The following is a 16,234-nucleotide window of genomic DNA, read 5'->3' on the forward strand; positions in this document are numbered from 1 at the left end:
CTGACAGAGAAGGAGCAAAAAGGAGTGGGGGAAAAAGCTGAGTTTAGCATAAGCTGAAATTAAGCTGGCAATATAGGGCATCCGAATCTCTCTAACTGGCTGCATCATTAAGCAGAAAGAAAGCCAGGAAGTGCTGCAAAGGCACAGTCCTGAACATCAGCTGCTCTGACATGCCAATCCTGACTATACACTCGTACACACAATGGGAACTGACAGAAGGTGAGACCATGCAGCATTTGTTGGTGCACATGTTTGTGTTTCTGCACAGATGTGAATATATTACCCCTCTGAGTGCCTCATGATGCCTGTGTCATGACACGGAGAGGAATAGAGGAATGTCGCGGTGTTGCCCTTGTTACTTACCTCCTTGCTCGCAGAGCTGCTGGGCCAGCGCATCCTTAAAAATGATCTGTCCTCGATGTGTTGCGGTGGCTCTGGGAAGGAGAATGGAAGACGAAGGGGAAAACGAAGGAGAGGAAGATCATTAAAATAAACACCACCACGGGGAAAGTTAACTGGTTGTCCTTATTATACTGTCTGAACATTGATCTAGCACAGATGGCATCATTTTCTACTTTACCAAAATGCATTTCACTGTTCTACATGAAAGAAGGCTTTTAATAAAACCATTATGACCTGACTTTGAGATCAAAGCAAGAAACTTCTTCACAAAGTCAAAATTTCTATTTCAACAAGCTGAGACTAAATCAGAATATGGAATAAAGTAGTGGAGTGTGTTACCTTATGGATGTTCAATGGGATCTGATGGCTGCTTCTAATAAAGTTCTAATATCAGTTTATCATATTAAGCAGGGACACAAGTTATTTATTAATGAATCAATCTAAAGTTGGTTCATCTCTGGATTAATTAGTTTCTTTTGTGTCTAGACTTTTCCTATCAATATTGAATTTTAAAAATGTAATGTTTACAATCACTGCAAACAAATGTGCAACTATACAGCAGTAAGTCTTTGAAAAGCAGAAGTTGGGCCTCCTGCACAACCAACAACAATGCAGCAAGTGGTTTCTAGACAGTAACTCAACAATAAAAAACGCTTGTCTTTTCCAGCAGCCATTGTATAGCGCATATAGAGATAAAACTGGACGTTGTGAAAGCTCAACTTGAGTTGTTAGGAAGGTTTTTGAAGGGTCTCATTTTCCAGGTACCAAAAAACATAAGTTCATTGCCAAAAACAGCTGGGTGATTCTTTTAAGTGCTTGGGGTGTAGAAAACCAAATGAATGTTCAAAAAACATGCAAAATGTGAATTATCCCTGAAAGATCACCTTATTGTTTTACTTATTTTCATACTGTGGCATTTGTGTGTAGAATTTGAGGAAAGAGATTAGTTTTATATAATTTGGAATAAAGCCGTAACATAAAAAAAAAAATGTAGAGGCGTTGTGAACACTTTTTGGACGCACTGCACTTTTATCTCACAGAAAAACTCAGTAATAGATTTAGATGGCTTGCAAAAACTACATCACCCTACTTTTAAAACATTTTTCTAACACAAAAGGCTGCAGGAAAATGCCTGCAGTGGGACTGAGTTCAAAAACATAAAGAGGAACAACACAACAGCTGTGATGCGTTTCTCTCAGACTATGTGCATGCTCTGCGCTCATTCATCAAGGGGAGTGTAGAGCAGTTGTATCATCTGGCACACAGACAAGCATTTTTCACATGTTGCAATTAGGGTTAAACATTAAATATTAAAATTATCTGTGGCTAATATATCTGACCAACCTCCCAATAATGAGCAAACAAACACACAGCTACAGTATGTGTGCCACCCACAAAGAGCCTGAAGAGCTCTTCAAAGATGGCTACTGTCTCTAAATCCACAAACATAACACACATTTGTAAGATACTCAATCTGTGGTATCAGCACAAATGAACATCAAACAGCACAGATGCTAATGTAGAGATTAGCAGATTTTAGTCTTTGATTGTAGGTGGTCTGGTATGCATATGGGTATTTCCCTTTTAGGTTGTGACTCTGAACATGTTTTAATTTAATAAGTTGGGTTTAGACCAGCTCACCAAAGTGCATTGTTGTTTCTCAATTCTAGTTTGAAAAACTGAACATATGTGGGATTTCAGCAATGAAATTGAAATCATGTGCATACGATGTTTTCTGAAAATCAAAAGTAACACAACTTTTCATTATTTTTGCACAGCAGCATTTTTTCAATAGATCAACAATTTTAAAAGTTCAAGGGGATCTATTATGCAAAATTTATTTTTCACACATTTTTGTTCTTCCATTTGAGTTTTTACTGCTTCTAAATAAACCCAGCTGTTTTTTGGCAACATGTTAATATTTTATAGTGTCTGGAAAATGAGCCATTTCAAAAACCTCCAGAATGTAATGTTACACTGCCTCTAACCTAGCATAGAATCAATGAGTTTTTTGGTGTGAAGATACTAAATTGTACTTACTGGTTTACTAGCTCTTTGATCTTTCAACATCTGTGTAGTTGGAAGAGAGTAAAAGTGGCAACAGTATAATATTTTATACTATTACACTTGTAATAGTTCTAATTACAAGAACTATTACAAGTTCTTGTAATTAGAACTTGTAATAGTTCAGTTTAGCACTAAACCTCAGCTTAAACAGTAACCACACGCTCAAATTATATAGACGTACAAATAATAAGTTTGGAGAACACCAGACAACTGTATCCCTTTAAAATACCTTGAAAGTTGAATCTTTCCATAAAAAGGAGTGACTTTGCATAATCGCTGTGGCAGAATCCTCCTTCGTGAAGTTATTGCCAATTTATTTTCAGCACGGCAGTCTCTCTCGCTTAAAAGTGACACAATTTACATAAACAGTCCAGTTTTTGACCTACAGTGGATTTACAAACAACAAATGGCCAAAGTACGATGACAGATTTGGGCGGAAATGTGAGGCTGCAAAATTTGTATCGACTCCTTTTGAGCACATATGCTTAGCCAAGTGGGTGTAAACAATTTACCACCAGCTTCCTAATTCCTCATTCATCTTTCCTCTTTTTCTTTCTCAACCCACATGAATCCGGTCTCATCTTCCAAACTCTACCCACCCTGCCAATTCATGCCTTTCTACGGGTGCCGAGGCATTTACACATTTGTCTCATCCTATAAATAATGAATGGACTGCTCATTAATTGATAAAGACCTCTTGTGCTTGAGCATAGCTGGGGAGAAAACATACTTAATTACACTCATATTTCAGAATTGGTGAAAACTAATTTAAGGTTTGGTATTTATGAATAAAAGATGATGCGTAACGAACAGCGGGTGGGGATGTAGGAACAAGGCCCTTAAATATTTAGTAAACAGCTCAAGCTCACTTAGCAGATTTTGCTTGGTGGCCAGGAAGGAGAGATCCACTTTAGAAAGCACACTTCCTACACAGTTTAGCACTAAACCTCAGCTTAAACAGTAAAGCATTGTTTTGCAAAGAGTGAAAATAAAAAATTTATAGAGAAGGAGTCTTTTGCTTAATTTAGACTATTTGGGAGTAGGAGTGGTTCTCTGAGAGCGTGTTTATGATTAAAACAGGAGCCGGGCGAGAGCAGTTAGTCTAAGCCGAAGCGTGTTTGATCTGAGCAGCATGACCCCAGTGTCTGTCTGCCGTCACCCACCAGTGGCTCCTCAGCGTGTGTCTCTCATTAGTCCATCCACTCTCTGGAACCCACACAAACACAAAAAGAGCAGCTAAATGTTAATTTTATTCGTTTTTTTCCTTAGTTCAGTGGGTGGGGCAATTAGGGGCTGTAATATTTGTCGGGTTTTTTCCACTATTCTCTTCCTTTTGGATTCAAATTGGAGTTAATTTCATAAAAATACAGCAACAAAAGTAAGAGACCACATAAAATTATCAGTTTCTCTGATTTTACTTTTTATAGGTATATGTTTGAGTAAAATGAACATTGTTGTTTTATACGATGAACTATTGGCAACATGTCTGAAATTCCAAGCAAAGATTTAGTATTTATTAGCAGAAAATGAGAAATGGTCAAAATAACAAAAAAGATGCAGCGCTTTCAGACCTCAAATGATGCAAGGACAATAAGTTCATATTAATATAGAAACAACAATAATAATGTTTTAACTCAGGAAGAGTTCAGGAATCAATACCAGGAGGTTTTCCATGGGGTTCAGTGCAGTGGGCTCTTAGTTTTTTCCAGAGCTGTACAAGTCACCCGTGCCCCATCTGTCAAAATGTTGATTTGAAAATAAGCAAACCACTCATAATTATGAAGAAATTTTAGAGAGAATGGAGAGTGGAAAGGAAGAGAAGCCAGCAGGGTTTGGATTTGGTCAGAGGGAAAAAATTATTTAAGGGGGAAGGGTTGATGGCATTGTCAGTCAAATACCACAATCTGCTGTCAAGTGGCGAGGCGAGCCAGTAAAAGCAAAGCAGGCACACACATGGACTCTCTAAGCTATATAGGAGCGGCGGTAACATGTATGCAGATGGACAAGCTGTCACTCACAGAGCTCCCCAAAGGGCTGGGAGTGGGTAATTACCATCCATGTCATCCATGTTAGATTACATGTTGCTGTTGGCCGTAAGTATCCCCGGAAACCGACTTGACAGCTCCCTGCTAACCACACGCTCAAATTATATAGACTGCTGATTTACTCTAAGCCGCAAATACATGTTAAATAAACTGCTGCTTAAAAAGAAAGAATAAATGAATAAATTATATGTACCACAAAAGTAAACAAGGGCACTAATGTTCTCTACTCTAATATTTAACTTGTATATAGGCCTGCAAATGATTAATCGGTTTAATCATGATTAATCGATTGCCAAAATAATCAACTAATTTAGTAATCTATCAATCTCAACCAGGAGTGTACAGAGTAATTTGCTGAAATAACAACACACAGAGCAATACTTACACAAAAACTGTGCGAAAAATATGTATGTTTTGCAATTAAGATAAAAAAACAAAACAGTCTTCAAATATATTTTACACAAAATTTCTCAAGTGGAAGATTTAGGTTCGCCTGGTTCAAATTCTGTAAAAAACAAAATCTCTGATTAAGCAATTTCCGCTATTCAATTGACAAGTGGTCGATGCAAAAGTGACTAAATTAAATGAATACTATATTATTGCAATTTAGGCAATAAAATGTTTATTTTCTTTTTTAAAAAGGGAACTGAATCAATTATTTCCATCTTGTAATGTTTTAATATCATATAAAAATGGCTTTGAGATGCTTTTTTTTATATCTTTTTGGCTCATAAAAAAATTATATTTTTAACAAGATAGAAAAATTTGGCACATTTTTTTATTCAACTAATTGATTAATCTTCCAAAAAATTTACATAATGATCTATTACTAAGATAATCAATGTTTGCAGTCCTACTTGCATCAATTGTTTGGACTTGGGGATGGAGGATTTGCTTTGTCCCCAAATGGACCACAATCTTTGGGGAATATTTTCAACATTTCATTAAATTAAGGCATTTCTTAAGTCCAACCCTACTGTCAAGAAATAACTAAGAAAGATGGTGATGAGTGTCTAACATGTGAGAATAGAAAACACACACTTTCCTAGTTAGAGGAAAAAAAGCCACTATTCTCCTGGAACCGCAATTAAAAGCTCATCTTCTCTTCCAGCCCACTAAGCCCGTTTAGTAATTATGATAAATACGTGGAGTTTCAGAGGGGTGCGGTCTCTGTTGCCAGCGCTGATTTGGAGCATTTGGACCTCTCCTTTTAAAATAACACACCCTAATTGGTTGATTTATCCCCAACGTTTAGGACTCCAGCTGCATTTATGACTCTACTGACCTGGACAACACAGGGCAGAAACAAGAATCACATTTCAGCTGAAAAATATCGTATTTTCAGCTCTCATACGATACAGTTTAAAGATTTTCTTCATTCTTATGCACAAAAAGGTGTACCTATCTCTGGTTTGTGCGACTCCATCATCCACTCCCTTGAATTAATTAATTGGAAAAGGGCTCTTAGAGAGCATGCAAATTTAATGAAGCTGCACAGAAGAGGGATTTGGGACTTGTTTGGCAAATTACCTGCTTGTTAGCCTGGGGTCATTGATAGTTATTGCTCCAAATACAGCCAGAAGAAACACGGTTACTGCTCTCAGTATGGAGCTTAAAGACGAGAGCAATTGACCTTGACTGCTGCAAGTAGGTAATAATAGGAAAGATTAAGAAAACAACTGTAGCTACTTACTTTGGGGTGAATGTGAGATTAAGGAAAAAAATCGGGGATGTGAGTAGCTTAATGTGATCGGAAGAAATACTTTTATTTTAAAGGGGCAGTGTTATGTAAAATCAACTTTTTTTCATCTTTACATCAAATTTTTAAAGAGACAGAAGCCCAATTTCAAGGCATTAAATTATGAAGTCAAATTTCTTTTAAGTCTTATTTGTTACGCAGCATTTTTCTAACAATGCAGTTATAGAATGTCACTCTGTGCATGGAAAATACATAATACTGCCCCTTTAAAAGCAAAAAGAGAAACTGATACATAAAAACTCCAGAAAGCTTAATGCTTTGACAAGGATTTCTATGCCTGTCACAGAGCATCTGGGTCAGACTGGATGTTGGGAAGAATTAACTACATTTACTTAGAGTCAACGAACGAGAGATGACTCCAAGCAAGCGGTCGTGTCTGGTTTTCATCAAAACTGAGCAGGCCTGATCACGGACAAATAATCAGACACCAGCATACAGTCCATCTGAGGAAGCTGCCTCCACAGTGGTTCATTATGCTACTTTTATTTTTAATCATTTCAACCTTCTATTTAATCTCAGACTGTTAAAATGATCATCAGCCCAGCGGGTGGGACAGTGACCTTTTGGTAATGAGGATGTGGGATTCTGGTGATGTGGACAATATGTAGCATTATCGATTTGAGAAGTGGCGTATCCCGAACAGCTAAGTGTGTGCACCTGAGTCTCTGTGCACACTGGGGTGGGCGCATAATTACAGGGGTCACGGCCTTTCCTTTGGGAAATAACGCAATATAAATACAGATGAAAACTTGAGACAGGGTCTCTATGCATTTTTGTTGGCAAAATTTCACAATTTTACAGAATTAAATCCTTAGAACTCTTTGTTGTTAGCCTCAAAAAACCAAATTAACTTAAATTGTAATTTATTGGATGATGCTACTTATGCAACAGGGATAGATGTAAAAATACGCCAATTATTTCTTTCCTGGTTTAACATTTCCAGTAAACCTTCATGCGCCCAGAGGCCTTTGAGGACCTTTAATAAGGATGAAAGGTCATTAAGAAGTGGCTTTATGATAAAACAGAGTCAACTGATTGACTTAAATACAAACAAATCAATGGAGCAGACTAATAACTGTGTAAATTAGGAGCCCTGGGAAAGATAGGTCAGGTCTCATGACAAACACAGGAAGATGTCTGGTATTTTGTCAAACTCAATCTAAACTTTTTTATGCAAATTAATTGACAAACTTGTGAAAACATCAATTTCAGGCAAAAACCAGCTGGGTGGGTTTTTAAGTGCTTAGGTTGTTTTTAGAAGCAGTAGAAACCCAAATGGAAGTATAAAAATGAGCAAGATATGAGTTTTTCATAATAGATTCTCATCTGCACCTCAGTGTAAGAAAAATGTCAGCCATTTTTATCAAAATCCACAAAGTTAGGTTATTTAAGCAGGGAAAATTACTAGAAAAAGTTTACTTTAAAGAGTGTTGGTTACAAATGCTTCAGGTTTACTCCAAAAATACAACATTCACCTGAAAAAACAGACACTATCTGTCAGACTCCCTCGCCACCAAATCCAACCAACTTTCAGGTTGACAGTTTTTTGTTTCCTGTCCAAAATTTCAGACAATACTTCAAGTCTGGTGACGGGATTAAAAAAACCTTTGAATTAAGGTATCCTGTCACCACATACACATTGAGTGACGGTGAGCATGGAGTTGATATTCAACATTCTAAGCCTGCCACAGAAATCCAACAAACAGAAGCTGTTTGCACAAACATGCTTTGGCTTGTTTCAGTGTCTGCCTCAGCTGTGACAGTGGTGTAAAACACTTTCCAGAAAGAGCCCAACATTGTTTCAGTGAGATTTCCGTAGAGCAATAACTTTTGGATGTATGTGTGCTCTCCACCTTCCTCCATCTCTTCTTCTTCTCATCTGTTCTCCAAGGCCTGGCCTTCTCTTTTGGTGGCAATTTACAGCCGTCCAGAAAATTAATTCTTTTGGATGCCCACATCACTGCACTCTATCACTCAGCTGCAAGTGATGTGTTACCAGGGACAATCCCACAATATCGGCCATAAAACTGCTCACAGGGCCCATATTAATGCAGTGGTGGACCGGTTCCAGCCTTCTGAAGGACAGAGCATGTCTGCGTCTTCAATTTAAACACTTCTTGGCTCGGCTTGCAGAAAACACTTTCTGTATCAATCAAGGCATGCTAAAACTGATTACTTTTTTAGTATTATATGCAGGAAAGTGAAATGAGATTTTGCAAAGACTTGTACCAAACCAGATATCATGCACAAACAGCAGATAACCGTGTTTTCATCTAGGTTTTTATATGTGCATTTTGAAGGATTGCATTAAAGAAGGTTGATGGAAATTTAAAAAATCTGAAAAAACTTCCTAAAAAAAGTTTGTTACTTTCACTTGGATTTTCTGAAAAAGTTTTAATGCATGAAAGGGGAAATGGAAATACAACTGCTGAATAAGTTCTGATTAAGGATGCACCAACCCACTTTTTTCACTTTTGACGCAGATATCTGAAGTTTAGCAATGGCTGACACCAATCTAAATGTAACTTGTTTTTCAAAACAGAGACATAAATGTACTGAATTACAAATCTATTTGATAACTCTGCACCAGCAGAGCTCACTTAAATACACAAATAGCTTCACAAGTACATCAAATACAACTTTAATTTGTTCAGACCAGTATAACAGCCAGTGTAAAATAAACAATAAATAAAAATTCTTGTCATAATAAGATGTTTTACACCATAAATGATGAAGAATACAATAAAATTTCCACAACTAATGGCAACAGGACTAATGTGCATTTTCTTTTTTGGGACATTTCTTAAAATTCACTCAAAACTTGTGTCGCAGTTTGGTGGAAACAAACAGTTCTCTCACCAAAGTAGTTTCTGTTACAAATGTGCGTAAAACTTTGTCAATATTCAGCTTATGTTAAGAAACAATTAAAATCAAATGTGAATCGGTTTGTTTACATATGTAATTTAAAAACCATGTTGCGCCATCATCCTCCAACGACTTCCTGTCGTCTTTTTTGCCTTTTCCGCCAGTAGTAACATCCAGTTGTTGATCTCATGACTCGTCTGATACGAATAAAGTGCAGTTTTGTGAAATAAACCAATTTCTATATGGTTGAAAAACCAGTAGGCCAAAAATGTTTTATTAAAAAGTGTGATTTTTTTTCCAGAATTGCCATATTTCTATTTCCATAATTACAATTTGCACACTTTTACAGCCAATGGAAACGCAGCTACTGACAGTTCAGTCTTGGAATATTTTCTCTATCAACACAAGTGGCCCACGTTTTGGTTAGACACCCACATGAATTCCTACTATGAGACACAAGAGAGTCATTCTGGGAAGCAAGATGAAGACAACAGAGTCCAGTAATCATGTCTGCTTGAATGCCTGCATGTATTTTTGAGAAGCGTTTCCAGTCAGCTGGAGTGCAAAGGACTGACTTTGAAAAGGTCAACTGCAGGGACTCCGATTGCCATACAATTGTCCAGCTGTCATCAGCAGTTTTGCTTTTTCACATGCATGCACACACAAGTCCTCAGACAAAAACACAACCCACGCAAGCCGACACACAAGCCTGACAGTAAAAGTGTGAGTTGGCAGACGCAAAAAGCCAGTAAATCCATTTATTGTGGCGGATATCGTCTAAATGGCAGCTTTAATTTAGCAGAGCTGTCATGTTGAATTGTTCTCCGTCAGTCGCTCTACAAAATTCTCAGTCTGAAAATTAGCTGAAACGTTCCAGGAATTTAGCCAAGCAGTTTTTGAGTATTTTGAAGAGAGTTCAATAATGGGTTCAAAAAAAAAAAGAAAAAAAAGAAAAAGAGAAAGACTTTTAAGTTGTTTGGCAGTTCTCATCAATCCATGACATGTTGACCCACATGGACACAGAGTAATGAGGTCAGACTTAGGTTACAGGTGGTTTAAGTTGAAAATGAAAGTCCGCCTGCTGCCTTGAAAATGCAATTTACGTCAACAGGAAAACTTTTTGGTTTAAACTAAGAAATTAAAGTTCATGAACTTGATTTAACAACAAGAGACAAGTTGTCCAAACATTGCTTTTTAACTTCATTCATCTTGAACTGTGAGTTTTAACTTAATGCTCCAATTTAAAACAAATAATTATTTCACAATATGTAATGAAAAAAAAACTGCCATCACCGAGTTAAAAGAGACACATTTCTCTGCTATTTTACTCACAATATCAAGTTAAAATAGATACTTATTTCACTTTAATAATAATTTAAATTCTTGTTTCAAATTGCAGGAACAAAACTTCTGGTCTGATCATGAATTTTATTAAACATCCTAAAGAATTAGGAGGAAAAGCAAACTTTAATACAGCTGATGAGCCTTTCTAGTTTAGCACGGAGCCTAAAGTCATTAACAAATAAGTTTATAACTTCCATGTCTGGAGCAGCAGCTGTAAAGTTACCAGCAAATCCGCCCATCTGCACCGCTTTCTCTCTGTTTTATTCTTTTCTTTGTGTGAATCTGACAGCAGACTTACAGGAAATTGACGCAGCCGGTGCCCGGCGGCGGGGCGATCCAGACGAAACTGAAGCTGGTGGAGGGCTGATGGCTGACATGAGAGGCCACAACACTGCAGACAAACTGGGTTCCAGCAAACTGGCGATCTGGTATCACACCTGGATCCCAACAGAGAAGAAGAAGATTGATTAATGGAAAGAGCAACAAGGAAATTCATAGGAGATGAAGTTAACCGACTGTACAAACTAAACAAACCCCTGCCCTGTATGAACCTTAAACGCTTTGATAATATTTGGTTAGTTTTAAATACCCAATAAACCCAGTTTCTTTGTATTTACTTTGCTTTTCCATCCATCCGTGATGATATTCTACTGTTATTTTTCACATCACAAGTTTATTTTTCATCTTTTTTATTTTTTTACATTCACCGTCTCTCCCTCTTTTTTTCTCAAAATGCATCTTCACACTTTCCTGTGAGGCGTTGCTCTGTAACGCTGCTCTTATTAATGTGCGCCCTGGTTTGGCTATGATTACATAGTTGGAAAAACATCATGTCACATAATCTTTTCTTTATAAAGGGCAAGGCCAGGACACCAGCAAATGCATCAATCAATCTTCAGACATCCTGAACGGCTGAATAATTTACCATCCCTAAACGAGACACTGCTGTGCAGCAGCAGTCTCAAAAACAACTCAAGTCTATATTTCTTAAACTGAAAAGCTTTTTTTATTCAAATAGTCAGCATACTTTGGTCCTATGCAAAAAACATAAGCTTATCTTGCCGTTTAGGGATGAACTTTTTCATTTTCATCATATTACAACTACAAACATCAGTGCAGGTTATTAGGATCTTATGTGATACACAAACAAAGCAGAGCCTTTACGCATACAAAAAAACCACCAAAAAAACCCCATATTTTTAAAAAACATTTCTTAAAATACAATCTTGAAGTGTGACATGTATCTGTGAGGCAATGTTCTGCAGGAGAACATTTCAATGCAATTATAGCCGTACGTCTTCTTGTGAATTTTGCTAACAGCGTTGCACATTTGCAGATTTTAAATGGTTGTTTTTTGCAGCAAAGTTCAAGTTCAGTCAGGTTGGATGCTGGAACAAAACATTTTGATTTTGATGCCCTTGTAGCAATACAAGACCCTTGTAGCAATACAAGACTAGTACTTCTTCATCAATATTAATGAATTATTGAATTAAAAAAAGCTCCTATATTGTACTGAAGTTTTTTGTTTTCTTCTTATTTCATGTGTAATAAGATATTTAGAAACTAGACAAAGTACTTGGTAAGATTTTTGCAGTGTGCAGCTAAAGATGTTACTCTGTAGCGTAGCACAATTACTACTTACTACTTTACTTTATTCACATAAAACTCTATAAGACCAAATCAAATTTAAGGGGTTTAACATGATAAGTGCAAAGAGTGTCAATAATTTGCAAGGCTCTTATACGCTGAAAGCTACAGAACCTTCTTGTCTTCTTAATAAAATCTCACTTCACAGAAAATGTAATCAGCTGTGATTAACACCACCGAAGCTTTAATATCCTGAAAATCAATGAGCAGATCAATATGCACTGATGGTGTGAGGGCGTGCGTGTGTGTGTGTGTGTGTGTGTGTGTGTGTGTGTGTGTGTGTGTGTGTGTGTGTGTGTGTGTGTGTGTGTGTGTGTGTGTGTGTGTGTGTGTGTGTGTGTGTCTGAAAACTAATTTTCTGAAACAAAAATATTTACACCCCCTTTTGGCAGGAATAAAACTGACCTCTCGGTTGAGCATTTATAAACACTCCTAATGTTATCAGCACTGGTGTTGAGTGTGAATGTGCTTGTTAATTCTGTTGCTTTAAATTTTTGCTCTTTTGTTTGTGTGCCATGACACAAACAGACCTAGTTACCATTGCTGTTGGCAAACAAACATGTTTGTACATTGCACACCATGTACCAATTAGGATTTCAATGGAATTTTTATGTTTTTTTTATAACATGGAGGGAAAAAAAAGAATTACTTTTCAACTACAAGTCAAAATGAAAAATTAGCGACCCAATAACATTTACAACCTTTTCACAGGACATGTGTACGTGCAGTGTGTGGTCCTAATGTGTCAGATTTACGAGGGAGAGAGCAAAAGCTGCCTTTAACCATGCTAACGAGGTGCTGGAGTGTAATGACAGAATGAGATGTAATCACCCACTAATAGTGCGGCTGTTCTCCATTCACCTTGCCTTCAACCTCTTGGCTTAATGGTTGCAATTCATTGTAGGCATAACCCAACACATAAACATTCGAACAAGGGTTAAAGGAACTTTATTAGAGTGAAGTCAGCCTTGGAAGCTGAACTGGAAATGCTGGATTTTCCACATATGCCACACAGATGATTCAAGACTTAATAAATGAATTATACAGAAACGCAGGTCAAAACCGACCATGTCACCTATCTGAGATTATCTGACTGAAACATCCCTAAAAAGGAAGTTTTAGATTTAAGGTCTTTTACAAAGTTGGAATGTACTAAACTGCAAAAGTACCAAATCCTGACATGTATTTTTGGTTAGTTTCTTCTGCTTATATCTCGGTACAATTGAAATAAAACTGATTTTTCAGCAATAGCTGCATTTTTGGAAAAATAAATTGCTTGACAGTCCCACGCCAGTTTCTCTGAAACTCACGTTTTTTATTAAATGTTTTTGATAAACATTTTTTTTAGCTTTATTAGAAATAGTGTATTTGACAAAATTGCAAGGAAAACAATTTTTTTGGACAACATGAGTCACATGATCAAAAGCCAGATATTACTACTGCTGGAAAATATGCAGAAAACAACAGGAAGTAGGGATGCATCGATTGCAGTTTTCTGGCCGATTACCAATCTTTTAAAACACTTAACCTGCTGATTCCGATTTTAGCCGATACCAATTTTTTGGGGTCTGAAATTTTGCTCAATATTGTAAGAAAGTTGTTGAGTTGACAACAGTGACGCAACTATTGTTAATCGTAAACGTGCAGACAAAACTGGGTGGGCCGATCTGTCAAACAAAACTTTCTCACTGGAGAGATAAAGAGCACAGTGATTGATTCTTAGACCTTTGCCAAGCTAGATAAGATCGGTGGATAAGATCGGCTTCACATGTAAAAATCGGCTGATCACTGATCTCCCAAAATTAAGGAAATCGTCACTGAGAAATCGGCCGGCCAATAAATTGGTGCATATTTTTTAATGACATATCACATGAACAAACTTATTCACATTTGATTGTGGGGTTTTTTTCCCCATTAGTGGAATATCAACAAAGTTTTGCACGCATTTGTAATGGAAACACAGCTAATGCTTTGTCATTTTCAAATGGCCAGCTGCTGTAATAGAGATCAGAGAACATGAGTACACTGCAAAAACACAAAATCTTACAGAATATTTTTGGTGTAGTTTCTTGTGCAAATGTCTTAGTTTATCTTATTTCAAGGTAAACTTTGACAATTTTCAACAAGAAACAAGAGCTTAGTTCCAGTCATTAATTCCTTAATATTGATGAAGAAGTAATACATCCCTGGCAAATTATGTACCTTTTACCATGGGAAAAAAAACTTGTGATTAGTGAAATAATCTGTTTGTGAAACAAGTAATTTTTAATGAATATTAAGGATCATTGACTTAAAACAAGCTCAGATATTTCAAGTCAACTAAGATGGTTGCACTAGAAACTAGACCAAAATTATTTGATAAGATCTTATTTGTATATTATATTGAGTGATTAAAAAGCACCAATGTGGCTGTTGAGTCAAAGAAAGGAGATGGAAATGATACTTTTGAAAAAATTATGAAAATGCAAAAGAAAAACATAAAACAGAGAGCAAAATGCACATTTTAGAAGTTCTAAAGGTCTGGTTTCGGGGAAGCAGGGCGCGGTTAGGCAGAGGTGAAGATGAAAAGGCAGCCTGATGCACTTCAGGACACAGCAGCACTGGGACTTGACTCTGCTCATCGAATTTCTATTCCCACATGAAAAACACACCAAGGCATAAAAATGCAAATAACAGTCCCTGTCTCCTTTCATGTCTGAGAGCGGAGAGTTAGAAGAAGAGCGGGAAGAAATCTCCATTATTCAGCGTGATCCAAATCCCAACTGTCCAGAGGAGCAACAAGGTTTAGTGAACTTAGACTGGAGAAAAACCTCCAACATTCCTGATGCTGTCCAGAGAATAAGCGGAGAAATGCATAAGCTGTTTTGCAACTGTGAAATAAAGTCTGTTGCAAAGCCCTCTCCATGCATATCAGCACCTGGGTTGCATCAGCTGAAAACATTTCTCACTCCTTTGTATAAGTTTTCTTAGAATTTAACATTCTCAGCGGCCTAGATGTTTTTTTTCCTTCCTCTTGAGTTATCATTCATCAACGTTTTGTCAACTTGGTCGAAATCTACCAGTGATTTAATAAAACAGAAGAAACTAGATGCATTTTTGCTTTGAAAGCAGTTCCAGATGACAAGCAAACATTAAAATTACAGGAATTTGATTGATTTTGTTGATGTACGAAGGTAGTCGAAGGCAAAAAACCCAGAGGATCCTTGATCTTATTAAGCAGATTTTGCCGTCATTGTTCACAGCCACCAACATCTTATAACTCAGAAAGTTTGTTTTTGAGTTTAAAGAAAATGAAATACTTTAAACATCTGAATGCATTTTCTGTGCAGAGCATGTTGTTCTGAACAGAAATGCTCATTTGTCACAGTAGTTTCCATATAAAGTCCTGCAAGTGCAGCAAAAGAAATCAGATCCAACTTCCAGTTCTTTCACTTTCACACAAAGGCTAAAGTAGTTCTTCATTAGATCCACAGCGACTTCTGCAAATTGTTGTGTGATCCCAATAATCCGTACGCTGAGCATCTTCCTCTGACTTCGAAAAAGTCAAAACTTCTTCAGGTAAACCAGCTGCTGTGCTAGTTACTCAGCAGGTTGTTGCTAGGTAACCACAGAGCGAGTGAGTTAGTTGATTCCACCAAACTTTTAGTCAGCGCTCAGAGGTTGGGCGGTCAAAACCTTTCTTCTGCCTACATTTCCCAGAATGCTGGGCGGTTTTGGATCAGAGTTCAGCAAAATTATTGGCTATTCTGTCAAATGTATTGTGTATTGATATTGAGGCCATGTCTATCGCAATGTATATATTATTGATTTGTTGTCCAGACAATGTAGAAGCCTATTTTTCAGACATTTCTGGGCAGTGTGGACTTTGAAGTTTCCTCTGCTGTTATTTAAAAAAACATTTTTATTCCTGAAAATTCAAATTTTCAAAAAGCAAGAACTAATCACTATCCTGGATACCAAAACACTGAACAAGACACTTACAACCTACTGAAGGAGAGAGAATAGTCTGCTTTTACTTAATCAGATTAGACATTTGTAGCTAGAATCGTGTGTCCAAACATTCCCTAATGACTTGTCCACCATAAATGCTGGTGCTGTAGAGCAT

General features: G+C 37.0%; 1 protein-coding gene across 4 annotated transcripts in view; it reads right to left on the reverse strand.

Moving 5' to 3' along the window:
- reln (reelin) overlaps window positions 1-16,234 on the reverse strand; it is a 132,682-nt gene that overhangs the window by 71,434 nt on the left and 45,014 nt on the right. For all 4 annotated transcript variants that reach the window (XM_055059626.1, XM_055059546.1, XM_055059474.1 and 1 more), the window contains exons 3-4: window positions 10,781-10,919; window positions 364-434 (exon numbers count right to left, since the gene is read on the reverse strand). In XM_055059626.1, coding sequence (XP_054915601.1) covers window positions 364-434; window positions 10,781-10,919 — 210 coding nt within the window. The remainder of the gene's footprint in view (window positions 1-363; window positions 435-10,780; window positions 10,920-16,234) is intronic.

The sequence above is a fragment of the Poeciliopsis prolifica genome, unplaced genomic scaffold, assembly GCF_027474105.1.
Source record: "Poeciliopsis prolifica strain line A6 unplaced genomic scaffold, Auburn_PproV2 SCAFFOLD001, whole genome shotgun sequence".
Taxonomy (NCBI): Eukaryota; Metazoa; Chordata; class Actinopteri; order Cyprinodontiformes; family Poeciliidae; genus Poeciliopsis; species Poeciliopsis prolifica.